We start from the raw sequence: 14,627 nt of genomic DNA, 5'->3' as shown, positions 1-14,627 counted from the left end.
TGCTTTCTGGGATTATATCCTGTTCAGTTTGTTGTACCGCTCACGTCGACACTTCTCACCTTGAAAAGTAATGTCACTTCACTGATTCTTATTAATGTCTACTCCCTCCATAGTCCATTATATAGTACCCAATCACAGCCTGGTCAGATGGCCTTGTAAACGCGCCCCTGCATCGTCGCGTCTCACCAGACACGCCAAGAGGAGGCAATCATTTGTTTACACGATAATACGAGGACAGCGGCCTGATACGACATATTCATCTTGTTTCTTATCACTCCTTGCGTTTTCGTCTACGTGGAAAGAATTCTTTCTACTGAGAAGCAAGAAGAAATAATCTGGACATCTGTTGACAGGGTGCAAAGTCGCGGAGACCATCATGGAAGAAAAGAAAGAGGATGTCTTGATAAATACAAACGAAGCTCCAGAGGAGGAGGAGGAGGAGGAGGATTTCGAAGAGTGCGATCTGACGGTGGGCATCCAGGAGTGAGTTTCTTTCGAGGTGCTAAAGAGCAGCTCCATTACTGATACCTTCCAGGCAATTCTATTCCTCCAGGTTCTCGGACATGACCATTGTCACAAGGTTTCGAGAGTTCAAAGTTCACCGGGTAGTTGTGTGCGGACAGTCCGCATACTTTTTCCGACTTTTCAAGGGAAACCGAACGGTACGTGTTGGCTTGCGGGAGAAAAAAGCAAGCTGTCTAACGACTCCGACTAGGAAACCGCCGATAATATTATCCGGCTGCCAGACGACGATCCGCGTGCCGTCGAGGCGATGGTCCATTATTTCTATGGATTTGAATACGAGGGAAAGCAAAGCGACCCAGACAGCATCTCGGAAATGTTACTCCACGTGCGGACATATCACGTCGCGGAGAAATACGGCATCCCGCGATTAAAAGAGGAAGTTGCCGGCAATTTCGAGGAAAGCGTTGAATACTGCTGGGATGACGACGACTTTCCCACTGCCATTTCCGAGATATACACCGGAACTGTGGAGGATTGCGAGCTGCGTAATATAGTGGTGGAGATCGCCCATGACCACCTTGGCGCACTGAATAAGAAAGAAGCGTTTGTCCGGGTTATGACAGAGGTACCGGGGTTTTCTGCGGATCTGGTTCAGTATATGGCTTCCAGGAGCGATGGATTGGAAGTTCGCAATTGCTCCCAGTGTCATCATGACTGGAAGATGGACCAACCCGAGCAAAATCAACCTTTCTGGTGCCCATTTTGTGGCAAGAAATGGCATTTTGGCAATACAGACCTTCTTTGAGGTTTTTAGACAACAACCTAGGGAAGACCTTATACTTGGTGGGAGAATTACCGGCAGGCAATTTATTGACAGGTGTTGCTATTCTTACCCAGCTGGGTAGTCATTGTACTAGGGGTTACTAGAATCTATTTTCCTTACTATCTATCCTCTGTTTGTTCAAATAGTCCAATTCCTTTTCCAATTTTGATTATTCTGTTTAATATTCTTCTTCCTTCTATATAAAAAGTGTGTACTATAGTCTTGGTGTACCATATTTGAGCAGTCTTTCTATCTCAAGGATTACTCATGCACTAGGTACTTACCTATAGATAAATAACTACACTAGAAGCTGTTTATATTGACAGCAGGTTGACCTATAATAAACATTGCCTAGATATTTATCTTCTGAATGTTTATTTGGACAGTGGCTAGTATTTTATTTCCATACTACAGCCCTGTAAATATTTATTCGAGTTAAGTCTATTTTACCCCGTATCCTCTTCCTCAGGGTATTGACTAGTACAAGAGTTATCCATTGTATTGGGTAAATTCATCCCCGGTCTACCCCGCTATTGGCAGTCTAATACAACAACCAAGATACAACCAAGGTACAGAGGGGCTGATTCATTCATAAAACTAATATAAAAGTAACATATTAAATACGTATTAGATATTGACCCTCTTAACTAATATCAGTTACTGATGTAGGACTCTGTATACCTGATGCGGGGTTACTTACTGTATCTTCTAAATACTCCGTAGTGAGCTACTCCATAACAGGTTAGCTACTCCGCCAATTGTACTCCGACCGGCGACCGGCCAGCCGAATCACGGCAGCTCGGCCGCTCGGCCGGGGCCTCCGTTTTGCGGCCGCGCGGCCGAGCTGCGGGGACATCTGGATATAAAACATGAGATAATTTCCCCTCCTCCCATCGTCTATCTATCTATCTATCTATCTATCTATCGTTTCATTGCTATCATTTATACCCTTTCATCATGCCTGTTAGAATCTCGACTGGTCTCGTGCAGGGCGTGCCCTCCGAGCTGCCCAACATCACCGTGTACAAGGGCCTGCGGTACGCGGCGTCGACTGGCGGCGCGAACAGATGGCGCGCCCCCCAGCCGCCGGCGTCGTGGGAGGGCGTCAAGGTGGCCGACACGTTCGGCCCGCCGTGTCCGCAGGTGGCCTTCGGGGCTGTCGACCTGGTGGTGGAGCCCAGCGAGGACTGCCTGTCGCTGAACGTGTGGACGCCCGTCGACGTGGAGAAGACCGACGTCGCCAGCGCCGAGAAGCTGCCCGTGTTTGTGTGGATCTACGGTGGCCGCTTCATTGCCGGCTCGGGCTCTGAGCGGGCGTACGACGGCGCGGGCCTCGCCTCCAAGGGAATCGTGGTGGTCACCCTCAACTACCGTGTCGGTATTCTGGGATTCCTGGCGACTCCCGAGCTGAGCGCTGAATCCGGCCACAACTCGTCGGGCAACTACGGTATCCTCGACCAGAATGCCGCCCTGAAGTGGGTGCAGGAGAACATTGCTGCGTTTGGCGGTGATCCGGCCAAGGTGACGGTTGGTGGACAGTCTGCCGGCGGTGCCTCGACGGGTCTGCACATCCTCTCCCCCCTGTCGAGGGGTCTGTTCCGCGCCGCGATCCCCCAGTCTGGCTGGCGGTACCCTCGCGACCCGTTGCTGAGCGGGTTGGCCCCCGCATACCGCACGAAAGAAGTTGCCGAACGTCAGGGCGCCGAGACGGTGCGCGAGAAGGGAGCCGCCACGCTGGAGGAGCTGCGGGCGATGCCGCTGGACAAACTGCTGGAGGGGAACAACAAGAACGACGACCGATGGGGCAACCCGCCGTTCTACCGGCCGTGTATTGACGGATATGTGATCCCGCTCAACTACAACGAGTCGCTGCAGGAGGGGATCCAGGCGGACGTGCCCATCATGACGGGCCACAACGCCGACGAGGGCGGCACGTACACCGACCCTGCCTTTGACGAGAACGACTTCAAGGCCTGCGCCGAGCAGAAGTACGGCGCCGCCCTGCTCGACCAATTCCTCAAGCTGTACCCTGTTGTCGACGGGGATGCCCGGGCCGCCTGGAACGACGCCGCGCGCGACCACTCGCGTATGACGACCGCTCTGTGGACGGAGGAGTTCCACAAGCACGGCAAGAGTCCTATCTACGGATACTTTTACACGCACGCTCCCCCCGCTCGGGCCGGTGGACCGGACTCGGTCTTCAAGAAGAAGAAGGAGGGAGAAGAAGAGAAGAAGGAGAAGGAGGAGGAAGAAAAGCCCCAGCTGCGGATCTACGAGTCTGCCGTGCCTCGCAATGTCTACACGTACAGCAAGATCGGACCTGGCGGTCGTTTCGGCGCCTTCCACGGAGCTGAGATCCCCTACGCCCTTAACAACCTGTACGCACAGGAGGGGTACGAGTACGGCGAGACGGACCACCAGGTTGCTGCCAGCATGTCGGGCTACTGGGCCAACTTCATCAAAACGGGCAACCCGAACGGCGAGGGGCTGCCGGAGTTCCAGGCGACGGGCGACGGCAAGATCATGACTCTGGGCGCGGAGAATGGCATGATTGATGTGGTGGATGTTGCGGAAAAGCAGGCTTTCTGGAGGGAGTGGTTTGCCACGCAGCCTATTTGGTGAGCAGCTATAGCGAGTTTCGAGCTGTATCGTTAATGTAGACATGATAGATGAATTCAATAATAAGACTTAAGAATAGGTACATAGTGATCATCTACAGTAGAGTGATGTATACTGAGTATAGCACAGAATACCTATAATAAAGCACATATATTATTGCCATCTGCTCAATATTAATACTGATTCATTGCTTTACATTATAGCCGAGTATATATATCTATTCACAAGTATACTACCAAGTAAACCGCTCCACCTCCTCCGTCTTGAAGACATTTGCCTGCCCAACCAACAGTTTACTCATAATCACCTCATGTGCTTCCGGCGATTTATCTCCACACGCATCCTCGACAACCGTGACGATCCAGCCGGCGTCCGCCGCTCCCTTGGTGGTATTAATCACACAGCCCGAGGAAGACAAGCCGACGAGAACAAGCGACTGGATATCATGTTCAGCAAGCCAGTCTTTAAGCCCGTACGAGCCCATCGCGCTGATATGGCTAGGCGGTCTCCAGAAGACGTATTCGTCTGCAATGGCGGCGATGCGCTCGTCTTCGCCGGATTTGTCGGGCGCCGAGCCCATCTCGTCGCGCACCCCGTTGAAGCGGGCGGCCATCTTGCGGTTCTCGGGGGTGGTGGCTTTGAAATCGATCAGGCAGTGCGCGACGAGCATGCCTTGAGCCTTTGCCCAGGCGCGGAGCTTCACGGCGTTGAGCACCACGCTCTCGCCGGTTGGGTTGTGGGAGATGATGAATTTGTGGAGGTCGAGGATTAACAGGGCGGTTTTCTTGGCCGGGACGGCCAGAGGGTGGAAGGGAGGAGCCATTGAGAGAGAGAGAGAGAGAGAGGGTAGAAGAGAGAATAGAAGAGAGAATAGAAGAAGAGGTAGAAAATAGAAGAGAGAAAGAGAAGGTGGGGGATAAGAGGGATATATGTATTGTATTATGTACTGTACTGTATGTATGGTAAACTGTATTTTGTATTGTGTATGTATTGTACCCTTATTTCCATCCATTGTCTATTGTTTATTTCTATTTACCCACGACACGATAACCTCTTCAATGTTGGTGTTATTCACAGGCTGCTCTCCTGTCAACATGCCCAGTCCATCATGCACAATGAGCGAGCTGATAATGGAGATCGTCTCCGGCAGAGACCCGAAGCCACCCAGCAGACTAGTATATCAGTTATTAGATACTATAAATATTGATATAAGAATAACTCACAGCTGATCAGTGTATTTCTGCACTTCAGCATCGTCCGATCGCAGAACCTCTGCATCGGATTCCTCAGGCCATCGCTTGTTCTCCTCTCGGAACCGGACAACCGCCAGTCCAGCCTTGTAGAAGGCAGGCGACAGCGACAGGGAGTCAGCAATATCAGAGACTATAAATTAGTAGAATACATGAAATCATAAGAGTTAATGCTTACCCAATTTCCTCTTTTCCTCGGTCCACGGCAGCAGATTCATCGGCAGAGCCACAAAATTGGATGTCCCCCCCGTGGACAAGGGTAATTCGCCGTACTGGCAGCGCATCTTGCAGATATTGGCGACTCCCCGGGTGATGATCATCGGCAGGTTGGGCCAGCGAGCATCGGCCAGCATCAGCTCGAATGAACGGACCTGGTTGACGGAGATGACGAGGGAAAAGGACTGCAGGTATTCGACCGAGGGAGTGTGTTTCTGTTCGTGTCAGTATGATGATTTCTTCCTTTATAGTGTTTCCCACCCTCTCGACAAACTCCCTGCATGGTCCTTCTGGGCGGGTTTCGTTCAATGTCGTCACATCAAGTCCTATATACAGTTATTCAGTATTCAGTATTCGGTATAAATGTTCAATATTATTAGTACCCTCTTTGGCCAGTTTCTCGAGAATCTGCGTCACCAGAGAATCACCTCCCACCACCAGCACCTTTGCTACAGAGAGGGGAGTAAGAGTGATCATAGTATAGTATAGTATAGTATAGTTAGTATAGAATATAATATAGAATATAGTATAGAAGTAGGTATAAGAGTATAGGTAAAGGTAAAGGTAAAGGTAAGTAAGAAGAGTGTATTTTATGTATCGGCCGAGCGGCCGCTCCGCCGAACTGCCGAGCCCCGCCGAAGTCCGACGGCCGATACAAGATATACTACTCTGTACATGGCTATTGTGATAAACATCAGGAATATTAGGAGATTAATCTCCTAATATAATCAATATTACAATAACTCCCCAATCCATGGACCCCTCCCCCACTGCCTCCCCCCCCAAACTGTACGCCTGTTCCGCCTGTGTCCATCGCAAGGTCAAATGCGATAAGCGCCAGCCCTGCCGGTCATGTGCCCGCGCCGGTCGCCCGTGCCGGTACCGGTCAACACCGCCTGCCCTGCGCCGGCGAGAACAAGCAGAGGAAGTGCATCGCAGCTTGATCCAGAGACTGAGGAGCCATGAAGAGGCCTTGCGACGGGCTGGAGTTGGTTTTGAATCGTTTGAATCATCACTCTCTTCATCCCTCTCTTCATCACTCTCTTCGTCACTCTCTTCGTCACTCTCTTCGTCACTGTCTTCGTCACTACCACCCTCACTACCACCCTCACTACCACCCTCACTACCACTGCCAACTCCCTCCCTCTCACCACCACCACCACCACCACCACCACAAGGACCCCCCAAAACAGGCCTTCTTCTCAGTGAACATGGCGGTCGGCGGTACTATGAACACGGCTTCATCGGTCTCCTCGGTCACGAATACAGACAGACGCGACTGCGACCCTCGTCTACCCTGTCCAGCCTCTCTCTCTCCCCTGCCTCTCCTTCAGTCTCGCCGTCGGCATCAGCATCAGCATCAGCATCAGCGTTGACTTCGGCTTCATCGTCTCTGAATTTAGCACCCAGTCATACCTACTGGTCTGTCTTTCTGGAAAATGTCCACCCGTTGACCATGCTCATCCACGCCCCGAGCGTCAAACTCCTCCTCGACACTCCCGACCCGACAGAGACCACAACGGCCCTGCGTGCCTCGATCTGTGCCGCGGCCGTCGCCTCGCTCTCTGTCCGTGAATGTCTAGAGACCTTTCACGAGCGTCGAGATGTCCTGCTCCAGTCGTGGCAGGATACGACCCGGGCGGCGTTGGTGGAAGCGGGGTTCTTACGGAACGCAGATCTCAATCTCCTTGCTGCCCAACTTTTACTTTTAGTAAGTCACTCACCCAGTCAAGTCACCAGATGATGCTAATTCTAGACATCTATGCTGGATAATGATCCAAATGAGTTGTGGTCGCTGTTCGGCACCGTTCTACGCCTCGCCCAATCCCAAGGCTTACATCGCGATGGTGAGGTGCTCGGGTTGAAGAAGAACGTGCTGGAGAGCGAGATGCGCCGACGGGTCTGGTGGTATCTTGTCACCCTGGACGCCCGGCTGGCCGAGCTCGTCGGCGCCGATACCTCGTCCGCGCGAACAGATACCAGGATCCCGCTGCATGTCAACGACGCCGATCTGGCGCCCGACATGCAGAGCGTGCCTCCCGAACGCGCCGAGGCGTGCGACATGACCTTTTGCAGGCTCAAGTACGAGATCGCCCAGTTCACCGCCAGGAAACCCCCGCTACCCACGCAGAGTCTTCTTCTCTCCCAGCTGGAGGGATCCCTGGAAGCCCGCTATCTCCGCTCGCTTGACCCCGTCGACCCCGTACAGTTCCTCTCCAGTCTGGCCACCCGGTCGTCCCTCTGCAAGCTGCGCCAGATGCACCACCGCCAGCTGCATCGCGAGAAACCGCACCAGGCCAGCGCCAACCACGCCACCACCCTCTCGCTCGCCGACCGCACCGTCGCCTATGACAACCTCATCCATGCCAGTCCCTCCCTCGCCCGCTTTCTCTGGCACGTCCGCTTCTTCTTCCCCTGGGGTGCCCCCGTCTTCACCCTCCAGTTTCTCGCCGCACACCCGGACTGGGACGCCGCGGCCACCAAGGCCTTCAACACCCTGCTGCAGCTGTACGCCCATCACCCGGAGTTCCTCGAGGAGGCCGCCACCAACGTCACGGGCCGCATCCTCGGCGGCCTGATGCTCAAGGCCTGGGCCGTCCGCGAATCCTTCCTCAAGGAAAAGGGGGGGGACGTCAATGTCCCCGCCACTGTGGAGGCTTTGCAGGTTCGTCAGGCGGTGGAGCAGGTCGATGCCAGCATTGATTTGCTGGACTGGTCCTGGGATATCCCTTACTAGGTTTATTCTTCCATAAAGTCATTCCATAGATTCTTCTAGAGTTCTTCCATAGATTCTTCATAGGTTCTCCACAGAGTTCTCCACAGAGTTCTCTGCTGATTCTTTGATGTTCCACGGTCATTCATAGGCTACAGTGATACAAAGTTTTAAAACTCCATGATCGCCACTCCGCATGCGGAAGTCCCTCCAGTTTCACAAACCTTGATGTTCCTGTCCTGACGTGGGCCTGCTCGGAGACCAGTCTAGAATCGCCGGATGCGTCGATGACATCATGAGTGTTCTTGTGGATTGGGTATTCTCTCTCTTCAACTGGGTAGTCGTAAGCGATCTAGGAGTACTGACTATAGAGTTTATGCAAGTATAGTATGTAGTAGTAGTAGTATAGTAGGTTGTAGTGTAGTATAATAGTGACTAGTAGAGTAGTAGAGTAGTAGTAGCAGTAGTATAATAGTATAATAGTATAATAGTAAGAATGTATACTAATAGTATATCACAATAGTATATCATAAAGTAGTCGTAGTATGTCGGATGAATTCTCCTCCATATTCAAAGTAACAATAGACCCCACTACCTATTCCGGAAGCCGATTTTTCAGACGAACGGCTCTCCGCCAATCGGAGAAATGCACTGGCGCCACATCCGATCGGAACAGATCGCCAAGCAACGGTTCCTGCAGGGCCAGGGGAGATTGCCGGGATTGCCACGGGGTAAAGGTCTGTTCCTGTCCTGTGGCGTTCCTCGTGGCGATCGGTGGAGTCGATTCTAGACCGTTGCGCAGATATAAAAGAGTCCTTCATCTTCGTCTTCTTCTCATCATCATCAACAGTCTTTCAATCACTCTCAGTCTTTCAGTCTTTCAATCTTTTAGTCTTTCCTTGACTACTTTCTTTAGTACACTCTTTGTACTTCATTCTCTCCTTGTACTCTACCTTTAGTACTTTCAGTACACCACAGTCTTACTACACCAGTACACCAGTACACTACAGTCTTACTACACCAGTACTTTCAAAATGTTCTTCAAGTCCACCATCGTTGCTGCCATCGCCACTCTGGCCATCGCCGCCCCCGCCGTGCTCAAGCGGGACACCTGCTCTTCCTCCTCCACCTGCACCGGAGATGCCACCTACTACGACACGGCCGACACCTCGTCGAACCCCTCCTCCTGCGGCACCACCAACGACGGCACCGTCGAGAACGTGCTCGCCCTGTCGCAGGACATCATCACCGACGCCGACTGCGGCAAGACCGTCGTCATCACCTACAACGGCGTGACTGCCAACGGCACCGTCGTCGACAAGTGCATGGGCTGTGATGCCGACTCTATCGATCTCTCCCGCCATCTCTTCGAGGAGCTGGCCGACCTGGACGCCGGCCGTCTCTCGGGTGTCGAGTGGTACATTGCTGCTTAAGTACATTATGATTTGGACATGATTGCAGAAACATGCATGATTGCAAAGGCATGCTTGCAAAAGTATATGATCTTGCTAGAATTATATGTCCTGGTGACATACATAGAATAGATATGACATTCAATTTACTCATTTACTCCTTGACCCTTGTTTCACTGTCTAGACAGCAATCAAATATCTTAGACTACTAAACTATACTGATGTTAGATGTATAAAGTATTCCACTACATAGATACTTAGTGATGATTATATCTATAATTACTGAGATGGCAACAGGGAGTTCCTATGCCCATATTCCTATGTATATTACCAGCTTATGCAATTTAACTTATTAGTGCTATAATGTATTGATGAGTGAGACTGATGGATATATTGTCAGTCAATAGAGCTCTTACCCAGACATAGGCTAAGTACTAATTTATTCGATTCAACTCATTAAACTCATAATTATTCAGGTTTATAGTATCAGTCATTAGCAATAAGCAATCCAGCAATTAATCCAGCAATCAATCAATCAATCAATCCAAGTACTATGCTGTGTTGGCACATGAAAAACTGGCATTCCCAGTATCATCATGGATTGCCTTGCCAGACACATACAACCCAAGACCACACTAAAGATAGCAATTAGTATATTGAGTGTATAACAACTGTATATTCCGGACATACCAAGGTCCCTCCCATGAGAATAATCAACACGTTGATCACCGTCAAGGCGATCTTGCGCGGGGACGAGAAACATTGCCCCCAGTTGAGATGCAGCCAGTAGACGCCTCCGAGGCCGTAACTGAACCAGCTGGCAAAGAGAGAGGACTGCTGGTCAGTATAGAATGGAATCCGGGATAGAGTGTCCAACTTACGATCAAGCCGAGAAGATCGGAAAAGTTGGGGATAGCCTCGGCGATGATCCAAGCGACGAGCCAGCAAGACAAGCCGATGGCGATCCAGGAACCGACGGCAACGAAGCCGTTGCTGTTCATGCGGCCGGATCCGCGGAACAGCCGGACGTAGATGTATTTCAGACCGATGTGGCCGTTGACGACGCCCGCGCCGATGATGGTTGGGATGGCGATGCCGTACGCGATCTTGCTGAGGAGAGGACCGGCCGAGGACAGCGCGGGGGAAGCCACATCAGACCCGAGGTAGAGATAGATGACGACGGCGGCGACGACATACAGCACGATCTCAAAGATCTGCAGCAGACACAGGGCTTTGGGGAATTCCCGTGGGTCGCGCATCTCGGCGATGAGGCCGAAGAAGGCGACGTGCGCGCAGTAGGCGAAGACGATGTTGGTGACGGCGGAAAACGCCCGGAACAGACTGTTCTCGACGGTGGCCTGGACGAGCGGCGAGACGCCCCGGTGCGAATGCTGGACCCCCACGGCGATCATCGTCACCAGCACGGCGGTGAAGATGCTCGCAAACGAACACATGCTGATCCAGGTCATGTTCTTCATCGTGCGCGGCAGCGAGCACACCATGCAGATCAGCATGCCCACCACGCCGAACACGATCGAGCACGTCCCGTGCTCGGTCACGGTGTTCAGCATCACCGTGAACGTCAGGATGTGGCTGCCCATGATGAAGATGGAGAAGAGCAGCTGGCCGAGCCCGAAGATCTCGCGTCCGACAGCGCCAAAGAGCACCTCGCCGGCGTCTGCCAGGTTCTGGATGTGTGGGTAGCGAGTCCGGAACTGTCCGATCACGAATCCGGTATACAGGGCTATGATCCCCAGTCCGACAATCAGAATGAGGGCTCTATAGGAATAGTTAGTATACCTGGTATAGGAGGTATATTCATGGTCAGGAACTTACGGAACTAAACCCAGTTGCGCCAGGGTAGCAGGTAAAGACAAGACGCCCAGCGAGATGGATTCGGCAATCATCACTGACAGTCAGTAATGAAGTAGTATAGCTCAAAGAGCGAGACTTACGCATCCCACACTGCCACCATTCCAGCGTCTTGTATTTCACGGCGGCGGTGCTCTCGTCGCCGAACGGGTCGGCATACGCTTCGCTTTCCTTCTCGGCATCTCGTTTGCTCTCCTGCTTCTCGAGTTCGACGGGGGTTGACATGGTGGGATAGAGAATCAGAAGCACAAGAGAGAGTCGGAATGGAGAGAGAGGAAACACACAAAAGAAAAGATGTCGAAAATGTATTCATTAGTTAATAGAAGCACCTCTGTGGATGGAAAGGGTTTAGTCCGGTGGATCTCGGGGCCTGGACCCTCGGACGCCTCGCCCGAATAGGCTTGGTTTCCCTGCACTCCGGCTGTGGCGCCCAATCAGACCTGCCGGAGTTGCAATTTCTGCATGCGCCAATCGGAAGCTCGGCTTCAGCCGAGAGCAGGTACATACCTAAGTACTACTAAGGTACCTGGGTACTATGTATCTAGATACTACCTAGGTATGTATCTAAGTCCCTAGACAGGAGTTCTCCGTACTATGAGTACTCAATATGAGATAAGTATTGTTTCTGCATTGTATGCATGGAAATGATATGGGCTACTTTGCCTATATGTAGTATATCCATGGATGCAACCATTCTTTGGAAAGTCATGCTTTATACTAGGCAGGATGCAGCAGATGATGTCGTCTTATTAGGCAGAAATAATAGGTGATGCCTGCTTATTAGGCAGATTTAGGCAGATCTCTCCTACGGAGTACATATAGTGGCATGTAAACCCCTCTCTATTCATTTTTCTTTTTATCCAAAATGGCAGGGATGTAGAGAATAGACAGCTGTACAGTATTTTCTCTTCATTCCATAATGATCATTGATAAGAATAAACAGCTCTACATACTGAATATACCGAGTATACCGAGTATACCGAGTATACCGAGTATATAGATAATATAGATAATATATATATTCCATTCTCAAAACTATACTTCATAATAAAGATGCTATTACCGTCACATACCTGTCATGACACATGATTCTGAACAATCCCCCATCAAAGTGACCAACAATGACTCATTTCTACTGTCTCTGATTGGCAGATACTGGCCTTCGATAAGAATGCTGCATCTCTATTCCCATATTAGGTATAGCGCTGGTCATAATTCGGAGAAGATGTTACAATTCATAAAAATAGAAGTTGTAGGCTTGCTTCTTATATCTAGATTTACTTCTATATTAAACTTAGGAGTAATCATAAACTCTTCACTAGATGTCTAGCTGTATAGTATAATTAGAATAATCATACTCATAGATACCCTAGATTGACCTTAGGTAGGTACCTAGATCTGTGTGTATTGTTGTTACGAATACACGTATTATTTCAAGGAACCACGTTTATCCGTACCATATGCCATCCCCTCCCGCCTTAAATCGGCCTCTCCTCCCCTCCTCCTCCCTTGAACTCTCGATTGAACGTCCAGTTGCTCTGCAACATCCATCTCCCACTGAGATAGAGCAACACAAGCGACTCCCTCTTTTCCTTTCTCTCTAACTCTTCTTCCCCCCCCACCATACAACCATGTCAGTGGTGGCCGCCGTCGTCGCATGCGCCCCCCGTCAGATCAGGGTCCTGTTCTACCAGCCGCAGCAGTCCTCTCTGCTCGACGGCAACGGGTGACCTCGATCAGTTCTTGTGTCCGCCTCCGTCTCCGTCTTTTCCGCTATTTGGTCTTGTCTCCTCTTCCTCCTCTTCTATCTCGAATCCCTCCGACTCCGCGTCGTCTCCTTCCGTCTCTCCACCAACCGATCTTCACTGGACCCCCGTCGACGAAGAGTCTAGTGTCGCCTTTGACATCTTTGTACACGATCATTTCTTCCGCCCTTTGGATCAAGTCGTCTCTCAGTATGAAGGTGACGGCTTATCCATGAGCGCCGGGGATTCACGAATTGATGCATCCTCTTTAAGCAGTATGCTCTCTCTTTTCTTCTATCGTTCCAAAGTCTAACTTTATAGTATCTGCTTCTAATTTCGTATCCTCCGACTCTGCAACAATCGGGCCATCGCCTCCAGCTCTCAGCACACACTCGCATACCCTCCCAGTTGACACTCGTCGCGCGACCCCTCTGGCTCCGTCTCCCTCGCTCTCTTTCCCTTCAGCTTCGTCTTCCACGGCCCCGCCTGCTGCCAAGTCGAGTGATCGCAAACGGCCGCTCGCGCCCAGTCCAATCACGGAAATTTCGGCCGAAAAAGAGGCTGTCATCGAGAAGAGACAGCGGAACACTATGGCTGCCCGCCGGTGTCGTCGCAAGAAGGAAGACCGTCTGGCACAACTTGAAGCACAGCTCAAAGCCATGACGGCGGAACGCGACAGTCTGCGACTTACCGTGGCCAGGCTGCAGGGCGAGAACATGGCTTTGAGGAAGCGTTGACCTATCTACAATATAGTATAAATTAACAGTTCGAGGGCGTATACTAGATGTAGATTCTAGACTCATTGTACACTTTCAAGCCGGAGACACTCTTTGTATCGTACCATTGTCTGTTCTCTACAAAGCATCAACATTGTTGCTTCCTTTATTACATTGTCTACCAGGACAAAGACTGACAATGGCCTTAACAGTTTTGAACTTAGAGCTATCTGTGAACAAAGACACTTCAAAGACATTCAAAGGGCATTCATGAACTTCTACTGTCAGAATCACGATAGAATGATATAAATACCATGATCCATCTACCATATAACCATATACAACTACAACTACAACTACAACTACACTAACTATTGCTATAGTTACTCGACTCTTCAAGATGACCACCGTCCCTCCCACCCCACGCACAAACACCACGCACGTCATCCTAATGGAAGTCTGGCCCCTGAAAGCATGGAAAAGCCCTCACTTCGCAACCGACCATTCCATCTACCAGTTCAAACGTAAGTATGTATTCTTCGGTCTCTCCGGCCCACACGCCACCCAGATGGGCCTGTTGAGCACCATCCGCACCTCGCTGGAAATGGGATACGCCGTCATCGAAGAAATGGACCATGTGCGTCCTGCTCCGCTGGCTATAGGGTTTGAGTTGTATGGTTTCTTCCATGATGATGGTGAGGTTCTGCAATTTATGCGGCAGCGGCTGACGCAGTTGGAAAGCCTCGTTGCGCAGGGTTTCTTTCATTTCGACCAGCCGTTTGTTGATGTTGTTTAC

The 14,627-nt window shown here is 50.9% G+C and overlaps 8 protein-coding genes across 8 annotated transcripts; 5 read left to right on the top strand and 3 right to left on the bottom strand.

Moving 5' to 3' along the window:
• Window positions 1-376: 376 nt before the first annotated feature.
• Window positions 377-1,270, top strand: ASPZODRAFT_18648 (hypothetical protein; the record flags this gene model as incomplete). The annotated part of the gene is made up of 3 exons (XM_022727256.1): window positions 377-483; window positions 536-662; window positions 716-1,270. 3 exons carry the CDS (start codon window positions 377-379, stop codon window positions 1,268-1,270), a joined length of 789 nt encoding a protein of 262 aa, XP_022578966.1.
• A 920-nt stretch (window positions 1,271-2,190) lies between these two features.
• ASPZODRAFT_135279 (hypothetical protein) lies at window positions 2,191-3,998 on the top strand. Its single transcript, XM_022723749.1, has one exon. It carries the CDS (start codon window positions 2,246-2,248, stop codon window positions 3,908-3,910), a length of 1,665 nt encoding a protein of 554 aa, XP_022578965.1. The 5' UTR covers window positions 2,191-2,245; the 3' UTR covers window positions 3,911-3,998.
• Window positions 3,999-4,139: 141 nt separating this feature from the next.
• On the bottom strand, window positions 4,140-4,779 carry ASPZODRAFT_27693 (hypothetical protein; the record flags this gene model as incomplete). Its single annotated transcript, XM_022728097.1, has 1 exon — window positions 4,140-4,779. Exon 1 carries the CDS (start codon window positions 4,728-4,730, stop codon window positions 4,140-4,142), a length of 591 nt encoding a protein of 196 aa, XP_022578964.1. The 5' UTR covers window positions 4,731-4,779.
• Window positions 4,780-4,869: 90 nt separating this feature from the next.
• On the bottom strand, window positions 4,870-5,895 carry ASPZODRAFT_168724 (hypothetical protein). Its single transcript, XM_022726873.1, has 5 exons — window positions 5,757-5,895; window positions 5,635-5,699; window positions 5,336-5,588; window positions 5,131-5,290; window positions 4,870-5,079 (listed from the first exon to the last, which is right to left on the bottom strand). Exons 1-5 carry the CDS (start codon window positions 5,848-5,850, stop codon window positions 4,923-4,925), a joined length of 729 nt encoding a protein of 242 aa, XP_022578963.1. The 5' UTR covers window positions 5,851-5,895; the 3' UTR covers window positions 4,870-4,922.
• A 716-nt stretch (window positions 5,896-6,611) lies between these two features.
• Window positions 6,612-8,206, top strand: ASPZODRAFT_794491 (hypothetical protein). Its single transcript, XM_022730231.1, has 4 exons — window positions 6,612-6,822; window positions 6,885-7,084; window positions 7,130-7,630; window positions 7,685-8,206. The coding sequence occupies exons 1-4, from the start codon at window positions 6,813-6,815 to the stop codon at window positions 8,108-8,110; spliced, it is 1,137 nt and encodes a 378-aa protein (XP_022578962.1). The 5' UTR covers window positions 6,612-6,812; the 3' UTR covers window positions 8,111-8,206.
• Window positions 8,207-8,945: 739 nt separating this feature from the next.
• On the top strand, window positions 8,946-9,637 carry ASPZODRAFT_135276 (hypothetical protein). The gene has a single exon (XM_022723748.1). The coding sequence runs from the start codon at window positions 9,121-9,123 to the stop codon at window positions 9,517-9,519; it is 399 nt and encodes a 132-aa protein (XP_022578961.1). The 5' UTR covers window positions 8,946-9,120; the 3' UTR covers window positions 9,520-9,637.
• A 412-nt stretch (window positions 9,638-10,049) lies between these two features.
• On the bottom strand, window positions 10,050-11,595 carry ASPZODRAFT_72130 (hypothetical protein; the record flags this gene model as incomplete). The annotated part of the gene is made up of 5 exons (XM_022729810.1): window positions 10,050-10,133; window positions 10,189-10,332; window positions 10,380-11,277; window positions 11,335-11,407; window positions 11,454-11,595. The coding sequence occupies 5 exons, from the start codon at window positions 11,593-11,595 to the stop codon at window positions 10,050-10,052; spliced, it is 1,341 nt and encodes a 446-aa protein (XP_022578960.1).
• Window positions 11,596-12,897: 1,302 nt separating this feature from the next.
• On the top strand, window positions 12,898-14,159 carry ASPZODRAFT_135274 (hypothetical protein). Its single transcript, XM_022723747.1, has 2 exons — window positions 12,898-13,390; window positions 13,437-14,159. Exons 1-2 carry the CDS (start codon window positions 13,348-13,350, stop codon window positions 13,850-13,852), a joined length of 459 nt encoding a protein of 152 aa, XP_022578959.1. The 5' UTR covers window positions 12,898-13,347; the 3' UTR covers window positions 13,853-14,159.
• The last annotated feature ends 468 nt before the right edge of the window (window positions 14,160-14,627 follow it).

Source organism: Penicilliopsis zonata, assembly GCF_001890105.1.
Source record: "Penicilliopsis zonata CBS 506.65 unplaced genomic scaffold ASPZOscaffold_14, whole genome shotgun sequence".
Classification (NCBI taxonomy): domain Eukaryota; kingdom Fungi; phylum Ascomycota; class Eurotiomycetes; order Eurotiales; family Aspergillaceae; genus Penicilliopsis; species Penicilliopsis zonata.
Note: the sequence above shows the minus strand (reverse complement) of the source record. Positions and strands in the feature narration are given on the sequence as shown.